We start from the raw sequence: 21,173 nt of genomic DNA on the forward strand, positions 1-21,173 counted from the left end.
TGTCCCTAGCATATCACCAGCGTTCTCAAATCGCAATACAGCGATTCAATGTAACCGCGTTCAAGCAGAATTGAATACCAATGAATGATTACCGATATGTTTCCCGAGCGACTATTAAGTAGGCTAGTTGTGTGTTGTTTCTCGCGTTACTGAACCAATTGCCTTATTTTGCGAGGATTTTTTCAAGTGAAAATAAGAAGGGCAACTATTTGAGGAGGATTGTGGGATTAAAGGAAGAGTGGCTCTTTAAGAGCGGAGGGAGGGGTTCGCTTCACGCCTCGGCTGCGGTGTTTTTGTCTCTGCTGGCCTTATCGACTGAGGGCACTGGAAGGGGTAGGTGACAATACACGCATGCTTTCTGCTTAACCTTCTGATTTTTTAATGGGGAAAAACATACTGTATACGTGTGCACGGTCGTTTTTCCATTTGCTTTCGTGGTTGTGATGCTTAGTCTTTGTGCTGCTCATTTGTACAAGGCTACTAGTTTCAAAGTAACGGTACTACGATGGGGATTCACCATTTAAAACGGATTTATTGCTACTATATGACTCAGTCAGTGGTGCATTTATTTGAAAAACAATGCTCGCTTTTTTTGGTTGATTTATATTATTATTATTATAGGAATATGAAAATAAAAAGCATCTATAACGGGAAGCGCGCACAATGTGTGATCCTGAGAGTTCAGAGACACGCGTGTGGAATTATATTTAATTCATAAGAAATGTAATCACTTGGTTGTTGAAAACATTTTAAAAAATAAATAATAATAAAAAATTCGTTTTAATGTAATCTGGGATCTTTTGCGGACGCGCGCCTTTTTGTTATGGACAAATCAGGTCATAATACAGCTTTTATGTGTTTTACCTGAATATTGCTGTAATCGTATATTTAAACAGGCTCGATGGGTAAATGAGTGCTGATGGCGGTCTGGGGGTAAATTCTTCATTAAATGAAAGCCCCGTGACTGCTGTGACTCTGGGGAGAGGGTGGGACTGCTGGAGTTCTTCATGACTTCCAGATGTTCATCACTTTGCTGCAGTGGTTTTGAATTCACTGGCCAATAACTGTTGGGCTTAACACGTGCGCTGATTCAAATGAGCTTGTTACAGATTGTGAAACACCTCTTGAATGTGTGGAAAAAGAGCGAATCAGCTCAGTGAGCTTACAAAAACGTATGTTTTTGTTGTTGTTTATTAATTTATTTTGCGTAACTGTGACATTTGAACTTTTTACTATATTGCTTTAGTCACGCCACGCGACTTTGTGTTTTTGTTTTGGGGTTAATTTCATTCTTTCTCGCCTGTCGTGTGTTTAACTAACAGCTATGAGGGTTGTAAAGTGATCACAGCAGTCGCGTCGTAGCGCGCAGGGCAGGAATGCGCGTCGTTTGGCGCACGGGGTGAAGTCGCAGGAATGCGCGGTTATAACCCCGTTTGTACGGTGGACCACACGCTGGGCGTCTAAATGTTGTTTGCAAGACTAATGAAATTAAGCCACAGGATTACGTCTGAATCTGTCCCGAGCGCCTTTAATTTCCTTGAATTGTCGGTGTTTCTCAGCGTGTCACTTATGATCGACGTCCTCTCAAGACCTCGCCCCCCACAGGAAAGAAAAACACAAACGGGATCTGCATCTCAGTCGTTTCTCTTTGATGGTATTGACACTTTTCAGATTTCAGACTCCAGTCTCTCACACATATCTGCTCTAGAGTATCTTAAGTGATCTCAACTGTGCTTTAGACACCAGTGCTTGCTCTCCAAATTTATTTCATAGCCTTTATAGCTTACTATATGACCGAAACTGTCTTCTCATTTGTGACTTTTTGTAGTTTACTGAGGTTTTTTTCAGAAAACTCTTCATTCAGAAAAATCATTCCTCTGAGCGATGTGGACCTGTGTGACAGTGGGCAGCTTTGGTCTGATTCTCAGCAATTTTATGGCTTGTCATGTTCGCTTTAACTTGCCCCCAGCAGGCATTATTCTGCTTGATAGGTGTGTAAATCTGTCTGTCACTTTAAATGTGATGTTCAATTAATCTTAGACAATGCCAACAATCATCAAGCACGCAAACAATCACCATCATTCTGTTCAGTCGGCAATAATTTCTAACTTTTTTGGTTCAATAGCCTGTTAGTTCCCATTGAAACATCACATCAAGTATTAAATCAGTGAAATCTCATTGCTGTTGAAAAGTATGAGGGCTTGCCATTACCGCATCGCATGCTTGTCTGCTGTATGTTCATTTATTTATTTGACAGTGACAGCAGTCATTATTCTGTAAATGAACCAGAGTTAACCCTATATAGGCTAAGTTTCATGTAGTGTTCATGGCCAGTTCCTAAAAAGGCCAGCAAAAATTTCAATTAAATAATTTATCACAAATATCTCATATAAAATAATGCATTCAGACCAATACCCAAACCAATACGATGCACACCCACCAAACAAACAATGCAGCACAAACTGTAACTTTATTAGCACACTCCAAAAAAAAGTGTTTGCAAAAATGTCAGTAGGCATCTAGTATTCTAGTGTTCACATATTTGATTAACAAGCCACATCTTCAGTTAAATAGTAAGGGTAAGTAGACTGACTAAAAGCATTAAAAAAAAGCATAGATTAGCATATTTAATCACATTTGACCAACTCTGAAGTCTATATTTATTTAAGATTTGCCCACTATGAAAGCTGTTAAGTTTCTGATCTAAACGTAGGAGGGTTGTTTATATAAAATTTAAAGTGGCATCATTGTTTCTGTTAGCCTCTGCTCATCTTATCAAACAATATGTGAAATGTGTAATGATTATCAAAGCAGTGTCAGGGCTCAACACATTTCTAATAAAGCTAAACTTATTTAAATTACACATACCTGTTGACATTTTTTACATGTTTTCGAATAGAAAGATATATCATGTATATATCATATCTCATTTTGTCCTTATAAACCCTGTCCCTTTCTAATTCAGATCTGCCTCCATCCAATCAACAACCGATGGGTAGAACCAAGTCCCCGCCCTTCATTTTTTATTTTTTGACAGTCTGTTTTACTCTGTTCAGCGTCACATTATGGAAGAAAAGATCTGTCTCTACTTCAATTACATCATGACTTTGAACTCATTTTGCAGCTTTTGCCCAGATATCATAATATCTGGTTGTGACTTAATACATGGCCTTTTGAAAAAATGCACCTGTTTTGGTTACATTTAGCTTAAGACATAATCAATTTAACCATGTTGTAATATAGCTCATTACACAAGTAATTTTGGAAGCTTCTTGCTCCTTTGTGCAGTGTATGTGCCTCATTTTCTGGCCCAACAGAAAGTAAAGAACTGCTCTAATCCGGAGAAGACATTAATCTGAAGGGGAGAATGGAAATTTTAGAACAGACTGGAGTCCCCAGAGTGAAGGTGTGTCTCGGTGTTTGTCTGCTGCATGTGTGGGACATGTGTTCTGGGGTGTGTTCTGTGCCTCGTCTATTCCAGAAGTGCTCCGTGAAGTCTCTCGCAAAAGTTCTGCGCAAACTTCAACGCACAGCCCTCATTTTATTGTAACTCTATATTCATTCAGCTCTGTCAGGATGTATGAGAGTTGCCCTCTGGAAGAGTTTTGGTTTCCACACGAGCGGTCTGGAACCTGGAAATGGCCGAGGCTGTGAACGTTCCCCGTGAAATCTGCTTCCCTTTCTCTTTGTTTACATTAGCGAGCAGAGTCTGACTAACCCCTAAAGTCTCCCCTCCACAGCTGCCCCGACCGCAGTGATGAATCGGCACCCCTTACGTACTCGTGACCTTATCGCTGCTGCATGACACGACACTTACAATATGTCTCTTTTGTTTGTCTCTTTCTACTTCTAAGCATTTATATTCCCTCCCAGTTTGTCTGTGTCATTCATCACCCTTAATCCCAGTTCTCTCAGGAATTTGCCGTTAGTTCTTTTTTGGAGGGGTAAATTTGGATGTCTGTGGTGGTTCCTGTTGCCCGGCTCCACCCCGCGGGCCGTTTCCTGTTGGAGGTCAGCACAATGACCAATGGCGACGCGGCGTGTGTTTGTTCTTCTCCTACTCTGGTCGTAACGTGAGCAGAGAGAGGCCCCTCCCTGGGCCTTGAGCTTTGGCTTCAGGCCGTGGTGTTTCTCTGGATGCCGTTGTTTTCTCCGTATACCACTCCCTAATGGAAAAAATAGCCCTGTATGTGCAGGGCATGCGAACAGTTTCCAGCATCGGTCATAATTTTCTGTAAGGTCCTGGTTGGAACTTTGCAACAGCCTATATTTACGAAGCTAGCAGGTTTGTTACGTAACCCCTAACCCAGCGGAAATGTCCCCAGACGGTCCACAAATTGCGAAGAACTGAGCGCCGAGTTATGCGTGTTATTCTTCCATGAATGGATATCAACAAGATCTGGTCGCACAACAACAGCTTTGGACCACCAATGGAGAAGTATTCCTCCCAGAACAGCTTCGCCTTACTCAGGGTCAGAAATTAATGGGGGGTTGGGGCAAAAATACCACCAAAAATGCCTCCAAAATTCAAGATAAGGGCCACTTTTCCATTAAGAGGACATATTTGGCCCCTGAAATTGATTTTTAGGGGCGTTTTTTATACTTACCTTTTTAAATGATGAATGAATCTGTGTTGTCTTTTTCTTCACGTTTCCTTTCAGCCAATTACTTAATTGGAATCACTTTCAGAAAAAAAAAGCTTTTCCCAGCTGATGAATGATAAAAACTTTGACAGCCAATCAGAATCCACCTGAGTTAAAAGAGCTCGAGTGTTTGAATTGACAGACAATAAATCTCAAGCATGTGCTTGTAATAAACAGGACGTTATCGTCCATTGGTGTGGATGCTAATAAAGATATCTTTATAGTTAACATTTTTGGGGCCTAAAGCCCAAAGCATACTTCACTTTTTACACTAGCGTATGCGTACAAAATCGAAGTATACTTTGGGCTTTAAGAGTTGTCAAACGTAGTTCAAAGACACGGCACAGTTCCAGCTTTGTCTTATGTTTTTTCTTGAGTGGTTTGAGGAATGCACTAAATACGATCACAGTCGGGACGGATGAGGCCTTTTAAACTGTGCTGAGTTTTCCTTAAATTTCATCTAGCCCTGCTGTGATTTTATACAGCATATGGTCAGCAAAGATCACAAAACGTAAAGCCAATGGCATTTGAAATGACTCACGCTGGGTTTCTTAGTCTGAAAGCAACCGAAAGTATTTTTGCTGTAGACGTTTCCATTTAAATTATCACCCTTTGCTGTTTTAGCCTCTCCCGGTGTCCATCCTGGACCTACACCCTTTGTCTTTCTGCTCGCCTTCCTGCTGAATTTGCTGTGTTTTTTTGTCTGCTCTGTTACTGTTTCTGTCTTTTCAGTTTTTCTCTCCCTCCCTGATTTTGAAGTCTCCCCTTCGCCTTGACTGGGAGGAAGTGACCGACTACTTTCTGGGTCTTTGGGGTCTTATGTGCATGTGTTGGCCTTATCTAAATTTATCACCATCCACATAGTCATTATGGTAAAAATGACTATCTATTTAATAGTATACTATGTGACACAGTTAGGGTTGCAAAGGGGTGGAAAATTTCCAGTAAGTTTCCGTAAACTTTTCAAAAATCCCTGGAAGATTAAAAAAAATCCTGGAAAGTTTCCAAAATTTCTGGAATTTTTCCGAAATTTACTGGACATTTTCCACCTTTTTGCAACCCTAGACACAGTGCATGATAAACAGTGGGGTGTACTGTATATACAGTCTGAGACCCCTTTATTTAGCATTTTTCTTATTTATTTACAAATTATGCTATCATTCAAAAGTTTGAGGATAGTAAGATATACATTATCTCACAGAAGTGAGTACACCCCTCACGTTTTTGTAAATATTTTATTATATGTTTTCATGTGACAACACTGAAGAAATTATTCTTTGCTACAATGTAAAGTAGTGAGTGTACATCTTGAATAACAGTGTAAATTTGCTGTCCCCTCAAAATAACAACACACAGCCATTAATGTCTAAACCGCTGGTACAGCGAGTACACCCCTAAGTGAAAATGTCCAAATTGGGCCCAAAGTATCAATATTTTGTGTGGCCACCATTATTTTCCAGCACTGCCTTAACCCTCTTGGGCATGGAGTTCACCAGAGCTTCACAGGTTGCCACTGGAGTCCTCTTCCACTCCTCCATGACGACATCACGGAGCTGGTGGATGTTAGAGACCTTGCGCCCCTCCACCTTCCGTTTGAGGATGCCCATGCTTGGCCAATCCATCACCTTTACCCTCAGCTTCTTTAGCAAGGCAGTGGTCGTCTTGGAGGTGTGTTTGGGGTCATTATCATGTTGGAATACTGCCCTGCGGCCCAGTCTCCGAAGGGAGGGGATCATGCTCTGCTTCAGTATGTCACAGTACATGTTGGCATTCATGGTTCCCTCAATGAACTGTAGCTCCACAGTGCCGTATGACAGCACTTTTTTTTAACTTAATTTCAATATTGTGATAATACCGTATACCGTAATAAAAGCATTAGCAATTAATCGCAACATGAAAATTTGATACCGACATATCCCTAATATATATATAATTGAATCTTTTATTTTTTTCCAGAAAGGATGCATTAAATTGATCAAAATAGCAGTGAAGACATTTACAATGTCTTTATAACAAAAGATTTTAATATCAAATAAATGCTGTTCTTTTTTAAACTTTCTATTCATTAAAGAATCCTGAAGAAATGTATCTCGGTTTCCACAAAAATATGTAGCACAACTGTTTTCAACAGTGATAAAAGTAAGCAAATCTGCATATTACAATCATTTCTGAAGGATCATGTGACAAAACTAGAGTAATGGTGCCGAAAATTCAGCTTTGCATCACAGGAATAAATTACATTTTATAAGATTTTAGAAAACAGAAAACATTAATTGTAGTAATATATATTTTTTTAATTGCTATTTTACTGCATTTTTTAATAAAATAATGCAGCCTTGGTAAGGTTTTTTTTTTTTTTTATCTTATCAATCGTAACTTTTGAATGATAGTGTAGATTATCAGCATAATAATTTGACCAAAAAGTTAACTTGAAAATTAAAAGTGACTTTTTGGCTTCTTCCCTTTTTTCTTGAATGAAAACAGCACTCAAGCTGCACATAAAATGTCTATTTTATATCAGTGTTTCTTGATTTAATTTTTAAATCTTAAATCATTGTTTATTTGCAAATTAAATTTTTTTTGTTGTTGTTGAATCTCAAATTTTTGAACTCCTCCACTATATCTTTGTTACATCATTTTATGTCATCCAAACAAATGCCAATGTCCATAAACTCACAACAAATTTACTCATAAACCGCTAGCGAATACATCCAGAAAAAGAAACATTAGAAAGAGTTTATGGTTACGGTAATTTACTCTTTTTGTTTTCCAGAAAGAATAGGACTTTCTCAGCAGTGGGCAAATGAGAAGCATTACGTGTGTTTTAAAGGCAGTCTCTCTCTCTTCGCCGTGCTCCTCCCATCTCTATATTAGAACCAGCTGTGGAGTTTGAGGCTGAATGAATGGCTCTTTGTGATTTGGCTGTCACTCCTGTATAAGGCTCTGTTTCTTTCTCCCTCTAGAAACTGGCATGACAAAAGTGTTGGAACAATGTAACCTAATGTTCCTACTTTGACATTGTTACTCCATAAAATCGTATCAATTCACCACTAAGACTGCAGAAATGCATGTATGAGATGTTGAGCGTTAGAAGAACGTGCCCTTGATTCTTCAAGTGTAAGTTTAGATGACCAGAAATGAAATGTCTGTATTAGATTAAGAGGATAATTTTCCAGTCATGCAGATTTTTAACCACAAAGTCGCTTGAACCCTGCTCTTGTAGGAGTGTTTGTGAAGGTCCACGATGTTCTGGAATGTTTCTCGATGCCGTCTGGTGTCCGGCAGGGGTGTGTCCGTCTCTCTGGGTTTAGGCGGGTGACTCAGTAGAACTCCGGATCAAAAAAACACGGCTCACAGCGCAGAGCTTTCCCAGGCTCGGGACGATTTGCCAAGTAACATGTTGTTGTGGTTGAGGGAGATGAGGGGTGTGTTGTGGTGGTAAGCAATGATGATAGAGAGCCAAGACGAATTAGTCTCTTACAGAAGAGGCTTTTTTGGATCAACTGTCGTAAAGAGTGGCTTTTCTAGTGCTCAAGATGACTGCAAACGTCTAAAATGAAGGGTGCAACTGACATCGTACAAAGAATCTGCCAATGTTAGTCGTAATTTAAACCGTTCTCTAAATAATTCATATTTTCCCCTCTTTTAGGAGTTTGGTGGCATCCATAAGAGAGTCGAAGGAATCGAACGAGGAGAGCGAGGAGGTCGGGGAAGAGAGACCATCATTGCAGCACAGTGAGTTATGACTGCTATCTTTAGACAAGATACAAATTACTCAAACAGTTCCCTTGAGTTTAAGGAGTCAATTTATTCCTAGTTTGTAGATAAGCATCCCAAATTCCATGTCATAGCCAAGAAAAATGAAGCAGCTTGTTGCAAACGGACCTTGAGTTTCACACAGTGATAAAGAGAGCTTTGAACATCATCATCAAAACTAAACACCGCGTAATGTTTATCTGTTCCTCAGAAAGCTTGCTTGAGTGAAACTAATGACCAGACCTTTTTTCTTGACGTGTTTTCATAATATGAAACCAGCTTGGAGGAATACAGCTTTCCTGACTCCACAAGCATGGCGAAATCACTCCTACTGGCCACCGAAAGTAGACCGATATAAGACTTCCCTTAAGATTACTAATCTTAATAATGTGGCGGTGGGTGTGGGACACCCTGGAGGCAGGAGATGTCAACTTCCGATGCTCTGGAATGTAAAGCGAGGGAAGTTGGGAGAGAGATACTGAGAGAGGGGCATGGGTTTAGGGCAAAGCATTCCTTCCGGAGGAGGGTAGAGACTGGCTGTGCTGGTGAAAGGTTTGCTGCATGCCACTGAGAAGTGGCAGGGCGCTGCAGGGGAGAGGGGCACACTGTGCTCTGTTCAGTGGCATCTCAATGGGACACTGTTTATGAGCAGACAAAGAGCGAGGAAGGTCACCGCCACACATGCACGCATAGTGCCCGATGCAGCCCTGTTCTTCAGCAGGAGAGGGTGGACATGGTGGGCTGGAGAAGGGGATTGTTCCATAATGCTGAAATGACAAGAGTCAGGAAACTAGGTTTAGACATTTACTGTAATGTGAACGGCACTGTGGTATTTCAAGGGTATTGCTATGTGATTGCTGAAATGTTGCTAAAAGTGGTTTGAAGTGTGTCGCTTTGCAGTATTTTGGATGGATATTGATACGCGGCTGCTGTTTTGAGTAATTTTAGCATGTTGCTGAACAATTAATCGAAACGGAGCGTCTATCTACACTAAGTGCAAATAGTCAGCCTTGTTGGCAGAGGCTATGTGCACTAACTGTGTTTGGGATAGACGATGTTACACAAGATGGCTGCCTAACAACAACTCCAGTGTCGTAAATGGTAAAGCGTGTAACGCATTCATTTTGAGGCGATCGACCTCTATCCCTCAATTGAATCCGCCTTTTGCCAAACTAATTCTACTTCCTTTTTACATCTTATATCACATCGGAAAGGTATATATTTTCAGTAAGAATGAAGGAAATAATTGAAAAGTTGAAAATAAAGTATCGGGTAGGGTTAGGGTAGATGTAGGGAGGGCTTTATGAATGAATCTTTATTTTCATTGTATGCACCCAATTAGGGCTGCTCGATTAATCAAAATTAAATCGCAAAGGCGATAAATCATGATTAGGCAGAAGCTGTGATTGTCATGCGTATCTTTCAGTGAAGCACGGTTCTGTGATCAGCAGTAAATCTCCATCTGAAGGCCAGAGGGCGCTCTCGCGCTGAAACTCCAAATACACCTCGCAGAAGAAACCCAGGAAATGCCTATAGTGGTTGCTGAATAAACAGAAGGTTTAACTCTACGTGACTAATAAACACACGACTACGACAATATATGTTTTATCCGAGTTCGTCTTATTATAATTTTTATTATAATAAAGTATATAATAATGCAATGCTAATCGACATAGCCTTTATCACTGCTTAGAATACTATGAAATATGTTGCGTGCCTTATTCTGTGTAAGAAGCCACATCATCTCACAAAAGGATTTATTTCAAACACTCGACTGACGATATGAAGTGAGTTTGGAGTAAAAACATGTTATTAAATGTGGTATTTTCACGTGCTTTCAGATGGAACAGCATTTACTACACAGAGCCGTAGTTCACTGACAAGCTACGCAAACAGCTTTCATAATCACAGAACGATTTCTTCGGTTTCATAATCGCGCGATTAAATCGTCTGCGATTATGAACGCGATTTTGCGTAGCTTGTCAGTGAACTACGGCTCTGTGTAGTAAATGCTGCTCCATCTGAAAGAACGTGATGAAGATTTACTACTAATCACAGAACCAGCTTTACTGACAAGATACGCATGACAATCGCATTCGATTAATCGTGCAGCTTAGAACAACAAAATAGTGCTAACAGCTCTTTAAGCTCTTATTGTTACAATAAGGCTGTATCCATTTAATAATTTTAATAAAAATTATCATTTACACTCAACATGTTATTATTGCATACTGTTATACATGCAGATAATTGCCACTATTTGCAGTATGTAGTATAAATAGCAGAAAATAAGTCTACTGCTATTTTCGCTTAGTGTAAATAGAATACACCGCTATTTACAATTAGCACAAAAAGCCGCTGCCAAAGCAAAATTGTGATATGGCTAAGTGTGATTATCAAATCGCAAAGACTGCTATTTAATTAAATCTATGTACAGCTCATTTCGGAGCTAAATTTACACTTGAGCACTTCTTTTTTAATGTACAGTGAAAGTATTATTACAATAGTAATTTTTCTTATTTAGTTTAGTTTTTTATTTAATAATATTAATAATCATCATAAAAATAGCAATTCATAATAATTATTATTATATTGATATATAATCCAAAAATGTGGCCAAATTGAGCAGCCCACATAGATAGCAAACCTGTAGCTCTTAGAAAAAAATGCTTCAATGTTGTTGTTTTTTTTAGCGCCCCTTTAAAATACATATATATATATATATATATATAGATTATTCCATTGAAACACTTTTTCTATTGTAATGTCTCTAAAATGTTGAAATAAATCATAACTAATTTTTTTTTATCGCAATAGCAATTTTTATTCGAAAAATTGTGATTACATTTTCTCCCCAAATCATGCAGCCCTAATGCTTAGACATTCTGAATGTTTGCTATGAGGTTGTGGAAGTGTTCAGAGTGGTTTTTAACATGTTTCTATGCAGTTACTAGGGTTTTCTGAATGGTTGCTAGGTGTTGCTTAGTGGATGAAAGTCAAAAGAGCCCAACCCTTTTGTCTCTTTGAAATTTTAGTCTTTAGATATAAGTATATGGGTGTTTTTTTGGCTGTTTTATCAGTTGACGGGAAAGTCATATGTAGGTTATGGCCGCTGGGAAAAATCAGTAAGCTGACGATTTGACTTAGTACTAACAGTGCAGTATGATACAGGATGAGTTGCACAGTTTAAGAGTTTGTTCAAATCTTAAACCCTAAATATGAACAATAATAACATAGATGTTAGAAGAATAGAGCAGAGAAATAAAAGTGAGAGACAGAGCGATGTGTTTGTGGCATAGTGAGAGAGACAGGGCAGTTATTGCTGAAGGCTGGATGTTTGTCATGCTGTGAGCCTTTACTGGAGTCTCTAATTATGGCACATCAACCGTCCCCCTGTCAACACTCTTCACAGCACTGACGCTCAAATTTTCACACATACACACACAAGTTTGTGTGTTAGCGCTCACAGTAACATTTCTCAAGTGTACTCAACATTCATTTGTGTCTGTGGCAGGGGAATAAAAAACCCACTAATTAAGATGATATTGACTTAAGCAGCTCGGCATGTTTTATTAAAATCTTTTTTGTCCTGCATGGCCTCATTATCATCTTTCTACATTGTGATATTTTTAATGGGCACAGTCAGAAACAACATACAATGTTTATTTTTTAAGTTTTTTGTATTATTAGCATCTAGTATTAATGGTAAAATTGCAGTTTTTATTCTTTCTTTAATTTTTTTAATGTTTAAATGTAATAGTTTTTTCTCTGTTGTTTGCATTAAAAATGTTATATTTACCCTACATATCCCATTTATTGAAAGTAGGTGATGTGGAAACTTGGGAAATCTTTGTGACAAAAAACTGACTTGCTTACCAAAAAAGCTGCAAATGTTTAACAAACAAATAAATAATTATATTTTTGTATTAATGTTTTTTTTTTTTTAAAGCATTTAAGTAACAAAAAACTGAGACAAAAAGTCTCAGAATGTATGTACTGTATGTATATTATATGTTTGAAGCTACATACTAAAAATAAAATATTCCACATTGCATCCTAAAATTATGAAGGTGAAAAATAGTGTATTTGTTGTTCTTAACATGACATCTGAATGGTAGTGATAGTTCAATAAGATTAATTTCATACAAAACAAATACAACCGGATGTCAAAATGGGGCACTGTGACACAGCTGAGAGGCCTGTTAAATGAGTGAGATTTCAAGTGTAAGGAAGTGAGCAAAAGCACACAGGATGGGTAGTGGGCAAGAGAGCTCATTTTGTCGGCTTAAGATCTACAAAATACCAAATCAGTTCAGTCAGTGTTTCCGTATATGCCCTACTTTCTCCTCAAAGAACATAAACAGACTGAGAGGGTCATGAGATTAGACAGAGGGGAAAAGTTTTGTGTGAGGCAGCAAGGGAGAAGCAATCTGCCATTATGAACCGAAATGACTGGAGCAGTCAGCAGTTCTCTTTGAGATGTCTGTGAAGTTCGAGCCCAACTCTGTGGTTTAATATGCTGTTAATGTTGGGAACAGAGATAGCTCGTGGCACTGCACCCCCCTTCCCACTGACTAATGACCTAGAAAGTTAATATTTGGCAAAAAGGCACATTAGCTGGGAAAGATGCAATGCTGAGGGGAAAAAGAGAGCAGTCTAAAAGCGCAAGAGCCAGATAAAAAAAGAGAGAGAAAAAAACAGTTATAGTAAGGCCTGTGCATGTAATGCTTCTGCTTCATTTTACCTAATTGACTTAAAGCTGGAATGCTTTGCCTCAGTCGAAATGCACAACTGAGAGAGGGGAAGAAGGAAGAGCGGACAGAGGTCAGCTGCTATCTCCTGATCATCAGCTGACAGAGTGAGGAAAAATAAGGGAGAAAAAAGGAGATAAAAAGTGTGAGAGAGAGAGGCCAAGCAATAGTGCCTGTGTCTGTGTTTTTTCACAGTACCTCAATTCTGAGAACCACAGAGAGCGTATTCAGATGATTCCTAATAAGGCTGTAACCAGACGCTCTTTCTCCTGTTGTTGCCTGCCAGAGAACTTTCCCCTCTCCTCCAAACAAGAGAACTAGAAACAAACAGAAACTGAACAGTCTAACTTTGTAGGGGATAAAGAAAGGGACGAATTACAGGGAGTTTGACCCTCCTAATTAAGACTTGAACCCAACACAAAAGATTTGTGTGGGATCTTAAAGGTACACATTCAAGTCAGTGTTGGTTAATTCTACATATTTCATTAGTATCATTTTAACAACATTCACAAACGTCAAAAGTTAGCTTACTAGTTAAATGCTCAAGAGTTTTCTGTTAGGATCTATAATTATTTATAAATTTGCATTTAAATAGGTGTATATCACTACTTTTATCATTACTTACTTAACTGTGCCAGGGTGCCCAAAGACCCCCCTGAGGGGCACTGTATAATTTGTTGGACTTCAAGGAATAGTTCACCCAAAATGTACTCGTCCTCATGACTGACTGACTTCTATGGAACACAAAAGGAGATATTTTGAGAATTTGAGATTGAATTTAAGACATCATCAGCTGAGGAGTAAATCTTATTCAGAAATGGGAAACGAGGAGAATTTAGCAGCTCTGATTCATATTCATCTTAACTTTTCTGCTTTCATAACGATTCCATTAACAATCCTTTAGGTACTTTATTTGGAAAAAGGAAACATGGTTCTCAGTTTCAAACCTAACATATCTTAGATAACTTGAAAGTACCATTTACCTCCTGTGAATCCAGTGCTAATGTGGATTTTGAGCCTTTCCCCTGCTGGTCTGAGGAGTATATTTGTACGCTGCAGCTTAATTTCTGATTTAAAGATTTTGAATGAGAGCTGCCTATTAGGTTTGGTAGCTGGCCATAGATCTCATAGGTTCAATTGGAAAATTGGTATTGGTTACTTACAGTATCTTTCTTATCCAGGAGAGATTGGCTGGTGAATGACAATCATGGCTCAGGTGCTTCATATGGACTCCAGTTTTCCAGGTAAGGTCCCACTTTGAATCCGGATACTACACATACTCTAATGTTTATATATTGTGATTCTGTTGTCTTTCTCCAGTTCATCCGCACTTAAGAGGCTAACTAGTAAGTTCACTAAGTGAAGCCCTGATTCAGTCATAGCTTTATTCTTTTCCCTGTTGTCTGATTCAAAGATTAGACCAAGATTTCCTGCAGTTTAAAGTTGTTTCCTCTATCCTTAGGGAAGATTAACCCCCAGGAGCCCCCCTCCTTGCATGGAAAGGACCCAGAGGCTCCATACTCAGTAGAGACCCCCTATGGCTACCGTCTGGACCTGGACTTCCTCAAGTATGTCAATGATATTGAAAAGGGCAACACTATTAAGAAGGTGCCAGTGCAGCGGCGCCCACGTTATGGCTCGCTTCCACGTGGCTACGGATACACGGGCTCCTGGTGGACTTCCACTGAGTCACTCTGCTCCAACGCCAGCATGGACAGCCGTCACTCGTCGTACTCCTACTGTGCCCCTGGATTTCACAGCTCACAGCGACCCAACTTTAGTACGACACGCGTGGAGAAGACCTTGCTGGACGCTCGCCGCAAGCTGGAGGAGGAGAAGGATGGCTGTCGTTTCTCGAACCTGGGCAGCATGCACAGCAGCGTGGCAAGCTCCAACACCTCACTATCCAGTGCCCACAGCTTCAATCGTGCCCAGGGAGGTGGCTCCTATACGCCAATGAGCTCCGGCTTGTCCACACCTGTCTCACCAACGCCCGCCCATCTGCAGCATGTACGGGAGCAAATGGCCATTGCCCTGCGGAAGATCCGTGATCTGGAGGAGCAGGTGAAGACCATCCCGGTGCTGCAAGTGAAGATCTCCGTGCTTCAGGAGGAGAAGAGGCAGCTTAGCGTGCAACTCAAGAGCCAGAAGTTCCTGGGTCACACACTGGGGTTCAATCGGAGCCGTCCACGAGGAGAGCTCTACATCGACATACCCGAAGAGGAGACGGGAAACGGGACAGGAGCCACGAATAGAGCCACAGGAAGTCTTTCACCTACCACTCCGGGTTCCCTTCAGGACTCAGGATGTGAAATCGAGGAGACTGTAATTGTCGGTGGAGCTCATCCGGGTGCAAAGCGGGAGGTGCGAACTGTCGGTGTGGGACCTGAGGTGGTTTACCATCAAGTGGGAGTTGGGGTGCGAGAAGAGGACTTGGGGCTGCTGCCTGAAGCCGAAGCCCTCAAGACTAAGGTGGGGCTTTTAGAAGTTCAGCTGAGGAAAACGATGCAGGAACTACAGAGCGCTCAGCAGCAAGTGGAAGCGGCTCAGAGAGAGAGGCAAGCTCTTTCCGCTCAGGTGGGCCATGCGGTGAGAGCCACCAGTATCGGCTGGCAGGAGCAGCAGGGTCAGGTCGGTGCGGGCCTGCACACAGTTGTCAGTTTTACTCAGCAGCCTCATCAGCAGAGGACCGTGGGGATCCAAGTGTACACGCTGGAGCAGCCCACAGTGGTGGGTGTGGGGACGCTGCTAAGAGCCCAGGGTTGCACTTCTCCCGCTCAGCCTGGGTCTGCACTGGAAGGAGCCCACAGAAGACATGCAGAGTCCCCAGCAGCAGAGGGTGTGTATATCTGTCGCTATTTACTCACCTTCATGTTGTTCCAAACCTGAACTTCTTTTCATGGAACATGAAAGGAAGCAGAACATTTGTGTTGCTAACAGTGAAAGGGTAAAAACAGTGTTCACTTGTTAAATTACAAAGAAGCACCATGAAAGTGGTCCATGCCCCATATTAGTATTCTGACACCAAATTTTAGCTTTGTATGAGCAACAGAGTGAAATTTAAATCATTATTCACTCAAATCTCCTAATTCTCCTAATCCTAACCCAACTGAATATACACATGAATATACACATGTGTATTCAGATATGTTGAGTGAAGACACAATGTGCCAAGCTTAAATGCAGTGGAGCCATTGCCCATTTGAGCATTCAAAATAATCTGGTTTGTTCCTTATTTAAAGCTGTTGTATGGATTTATAACTTTTTGGAATAATGTGCATAAGGGGTCATTACACTTTTTGTTCCATTGACTTCCATTCTTGTGGGAAACCAGAAACACAAGCTGATGTGAATTTCATTGCATTGGAAAACTCTGACCTGTAATGTCATATTGTGTGAAGATGCATGACCAGTAGACCAAAAAATCAATACGTCACAGCGTTACCTCTTAGCTGAACTGCTGAACACAAACTTTAAAGGTGCAGGCTTGCAGTAAAGTAAAGAATGATGTATATTTTTACATTTTGGATTGATTATTATTTGTTATATGTTGAATTTATGTTTTTAAAAAAGGCACTACAGAGCATGACATTATATCTTGTCCATAGCAGTGTCCACAGAAGTATAGTGTGACCACCCTTAAGTCATATGGTCCACTTTTATAGTGCCGGTTTTACATTTTTGGAGTTACACCACTTCTGTTTCTGTTCACTTTCACGGTGTTGAAAATTGCAGCATGGATAATCTCCATTTCTCCAAGAGAAAGAAAGTTGAACCAACATTTTTGGATGAACTATCCCATTAAACTACCCCCTTTCTTTTTTTGCCCTCAGAATCACCACGTGAATTTCCCATTGCAATAAGCTCTAAGCAGGTGCGGGAGGTCTTGAGAAGTGAAGTGTCCAAATCAGTGCCAGTGACCAACCAGGCAACTGCTATGGAGACAAAGTGCAGCAAAGTGGCAGCCGTCTGCCAACGGCTAAAAGAGGGAGAGATTTACCAGCAACCAGCAGAAGAAGCCATCCAAATCGATCCAGCAAAACCAGGTTTGCTTTGTTGTTTTTAGTAACTGCTGATAACTACACATCAGGCATCTTCCATATATTCTATGGATATCTATAAGATAACTAGTGATTTTTACACTGTCCATGTGTGTGTTTTTTTCCAGCCTCCCCTCAGTCCAACCTGAGGTCAATCATGAAGCGAAAGGCAGATGGGGAACCTGGCTCTCCGTACACCAAAAAGAACCTGCAGTTCATAGGAGTCAATGGAGGGTAAATAAAGCATTATGTGAATTAAATAAGTATGTTGTAGATATTTGTTTCAACAGCTGTCATTGAACTACTATGTATTTTTGCTAATGTTTCTTTTAGCATAATGTATATATTGCTCAGACTATTTGGTTAAGGGTGACTTTTTGGTTTTTGGAAACTTGATATTAAACTGAAAACAAGCACAAAACTATTATTTTGCTGCCTTGTGACAATTTTGTCTCCTTCAGGAACTGCACATCTTGTTTAGATGATCAATTTGGGATACATTTCATTAGATCAGAGGGTTTTATCTGGTAAATAAAAGAGCTAATGTGCCCTGCAGGTACGAGTCGACATCCTCTGACAACAGCAGCTCGGAAAGTTCCGAAGATGAGAGCGATGCAAGCGAATACCACGAGGCTACTGAGAAACTACCGGAATCTGTGGCTCAGCAGTCTCAGGTTACCTCCTGCAGCCTGCAGCCCATCTGTGAGACAGCAGCTGCTCAAACACCTCAGCACAGCACTGCCCAGCCACCAGCCAATCACACTGCAGCACAGCAAAGCACCAGCCAATCGCAAGCCACGGATGCAGCTACCCAGCAACAGGTCACCCAATCACCAGCAGCAGAGGCAGGCATACAGCACTCTGTAAACCAATCGTCAGTGACCACCACGGCTCATCCGGAGGGCATCGTTCAATCAGCAGATGTTTTCCAAGGGCGTACCTCTCAAAGCACTGCCGCTTCTCTTGAACAAGACTCTGTCCAGTTGTCACCCACCAGCGTTATGGTGCAGCAATCCAAAGCCACCGATTCAAACGTCCAGCCAAATCTCACTCAGCCAGATGTGTCGGGCCTTGCTGCTCAGCAGACAGTCACTCAATCACAATCCACCGGTGCCAAACCTCAGCAAGATGTTAGCCAATCAAAAACCGCTGACCTCACCATCCAACAAGGAGCAACACAGTCACAATGTACTGATGCCTCAGCAAAACAGGACATAGCCATATCCTCCACCACTGATCCAGCTGAAAATACAAGCACCACCCCTACTAACAAACAAGCAAGCAGGTAGGGAGACTCAACTCAGTGACACCAAGCTCTTATGAGATTCACTTTTGATTATGTAGTTGGCTGTAAATGCTGATTTACAAAAATTTCTCTTTCTTTCCAGACTGGATTTGAGTGGCAGTCTCGTGGCGGCCCTCCACACCTTGCAGAAGGCACTCAGTGAACCAAATGCATTCAGCCATCAAAATGCAGTATGTTCATCAGTTGTGTTCTCATGCTTAAAAGTGATAGATAGCATAGTTCATAACTTCAAAGTGAAGTATGTAATTACTTTGCTTAGAAAATTAGTCTGTATTTGCATAGGGCCCTATGAGTCCTGTAAATGTGGAAAAAAACACGCATCCATCCAGTCATATAAATGGAATTTACAGTATAACATGAAATGTCACAGAATTTGACAAATTTGGGGTGAATAAATCAAAAGTAGGGCTGTACACGTAATCAAGTCACAATATGTATTAGTTTTGAGCTAGGCCTTCACGACAACTTGTTAAAATAAAAGTTTGGTTTAACTTGAAATTGTGACAGAAGTACCGTATTGTCCCGAATATAAGACCTGTTGTACAGTTGAATGTACTTTTCAAATAATAGAAGTAATAATAATAAAATTAATACAACGTCATTTTTTAAAGAAGTATCACACAATTCCTCCATGTTTTATTTTTGATAGTAAACCTCTGTTTGTAGTGCTTTGTTTGCCAATAATAAAAGTAATTGTTACATTTTCATTTGATTACATTTTAAAAGATTAAATAAATATTAGTATGGTTACCACCTTTTTTAAATTTTTGTATAATTTAAAAATTAATATTAAATCATAAACCCAGAACAATTAAAACGGATAACACAGAATTTCTGAATTAAAAAAAAAAAGTTAAATAGATTTAAATTATTAAATTGCTAAAGTTTTATTAATTTAATTAATTAGACATGCTTTTTGAGTATTACAATTTTATTTAACCAATAAATCGGAAACCAGAAAAAAATGTAGATGGATTTCATTGGGCCCTAGTATTTGCTATATTTTTGACTGCATCAGCCATTTCTATTGTTCCATTGATGCATTTAAAAATAGAACAATTAGCATCACTATTGTTATTGCTTATTTTACTACATTTCCCATTCAAAACCTTGCCATATAACTCATCCAGTACTTTTCGTGCCTCAGGCATGAATAATACCTCAAATTATTGTTTCTAATCAGAATTATCATCATATAGAATCATATATAAAACTTCATTAGACTTGATTTGAAAATGTATAAACATATATATATATGTACTTTACCAGACTTGAGGTTGGACACATGTTGTTTGAGCTCCAACACTGTGGTGGCAAGTTGTGCATGGACAAGCGCCACTCATATTTTATTTTATGACCCGCCTTTAAAACAGCTATTCAGTCATATTGAGGATCTGCTAGTAAACGAGCATGATGTATTTATTGCAATACACTGTAGTAAAAGCCCGTTTCTGTCTCTGTCTCTGTCTCTTGTGTTGCCAGAGGACAGCCTACACCACAGTGCTGCAGGAGTGGCTCAGAGTGTCCTGTCATAAGGCTGCTGACACTGCAGTTGTCAAAGCATACATGGACACCTTTGCCTCCATTTCTCCTCAGCTACTGGAGTTTGTCATCAACATGGCTGACGGCAATGGAAACACAGCTCTGCACTACACTGTCTCTCACTCCAACTTCGCTGTAGTCAAACTACTGCTGGATACTGGTGAGCGACGGTCTTCTAATCTGAGCAGTGCTCACTGCTGACGCACTGTTTTCGTAGGCAGGCACATGCTTTGACACATTATATCATATCTCTCCTCTCCCTATTTCTATGTTACAATTGCAAAAAGGTAATTCAGTGAGGAAAGGGAAATCAGTAGCGTTCAGTACTTAAAGAGTGTCAATATTTTGACCCTGGATGACAAAACCAGTCATAAGTGTCAATTTTTTAAATTGATATTTATACATCATCCATTGATGTATGGTTTGTTAGGATAGGACAATATTTGGCCGAGATACAACTATTTGAAAATCTGGAATCTGAGGGTGCCAAAAAAATCTAAATATTGAGAAAATCGCCTTTAAAGTTGTCCAAATGAAGTTCTTAGCCATGCATATTACAAATCAAAATTAAGTTTTAATATGTTTACAGTAGGAAATTTACTAAATATCTTCATGGAACATGATCTTTACTTAATATCCTAATGATTTTTGGCATAAAAGAAAAATCTATAATTTTGACCCATACAATGTATTGTTGACTATTTGACTATTGTACTTATGACTGGTTTTGTGCTCACAAATTTTATTATTAATATTTTAAATTAAATGTTTAATGCTGTTTGATTTTTGAGGTTGGTAAGATTTTTCAGTGTTTTTAAACCGTTTGCTCACTAAGACTGCAGTTATTTGATTAAAAAGTACAGTAATATTGTAAAATTTTATTACAATTTAAAACAACTGTTTCTATTTAAATATATTTTAAAATGTAATTTATTCCTGTGATGCAAAGCTACATTTTCAGCATCATTACTCCAGTCACAGGATCCTTCAGAAATCATTCTAATATGCTGATTTGATGCTCCAGAAACATTTATTATTTTTATCAATGTTGAAAACAGTTGTGCTGCTTCATATTTTTGTGGAAACCATGATACATTTTTTTTCAGGATTCTTTGATGAATAGAAATTTCAAAAG

General features: G+C 39.6%; 1 protein-coding gene across 3 annotated transcripts in view; it reads left to right on the plus strand.

Annotated features, from left to right (window-relative positions):
* Positions 1-118: 118 nt before the first annotated feature.
* The window catches only part of LOC107729914 (KN motif and ankyrin repeat domain-containing protein 2), a 23,382-nt gene continuing 2,327 nt past the window's right edge, over positions 119-21,173 (plus strand). Inside the window, exons 1-9 of one of the 3 annotated variants that reach the window (XM_016540650.1) lie at positions 119-333; positions 8,293-8,378; positions 14,332-14,394; positions 14,613-15,989; positions 16,984-17,196; positions 17,319-17,424; positions 17,747-18,475; positions 18,579-18,666; positions 19,979-20,198. In XM_016540650.1, the coding sequence (XP_016396136.1) occupies positions 14,349-14,394; positions 14,613-15,989; positions 16,984-17,196; positions 17,319-17,424; positions 17,747-18,475; positions 18,579-18,666; positions 19,979-20,198 (2,779 nt within the window). In that variant the 5' untranslated portion in view covers positions 119-333; positions 8,293-8,378; positions 14,332-14,348. Of the gene's footprint in view, positions 334-3,059; positions 3,407-7,939; positions 8,206-8,292; positions 8,379-14,331; positions 14,395-14,612; positions 15,990-16,983; positions 17,197-17,318; positions 17,425-17,746; positions 18,476-18,578; positions 18,667-19,978; positions 20,199-21,173 lie in introns of those variants that run through there. The other 2 variants (XM_016540652.1, XM_016540651.1) reach the window with 2 other exon arrangements.

Source organism: Sinocyclocheilus rhinocerous, unplaced genomic scaffold, assembly GCF_001515625.1.
Source record: "Sinocyclocheilus rhinocerous isolate Xijiao unplaced genomic scaffold, SAMN03320098_v1.1 scaffold2173, whole genome shotgun sequence".
Classification (NCBI taxonomy): domain Eukaryota; kingdom Metazoa; phylum Chordata; class Actinopteri; order Cypriniformes; family Cyprinidae; genus Sinocyclocheilus; species Sinocyclocheilus rhinocerous.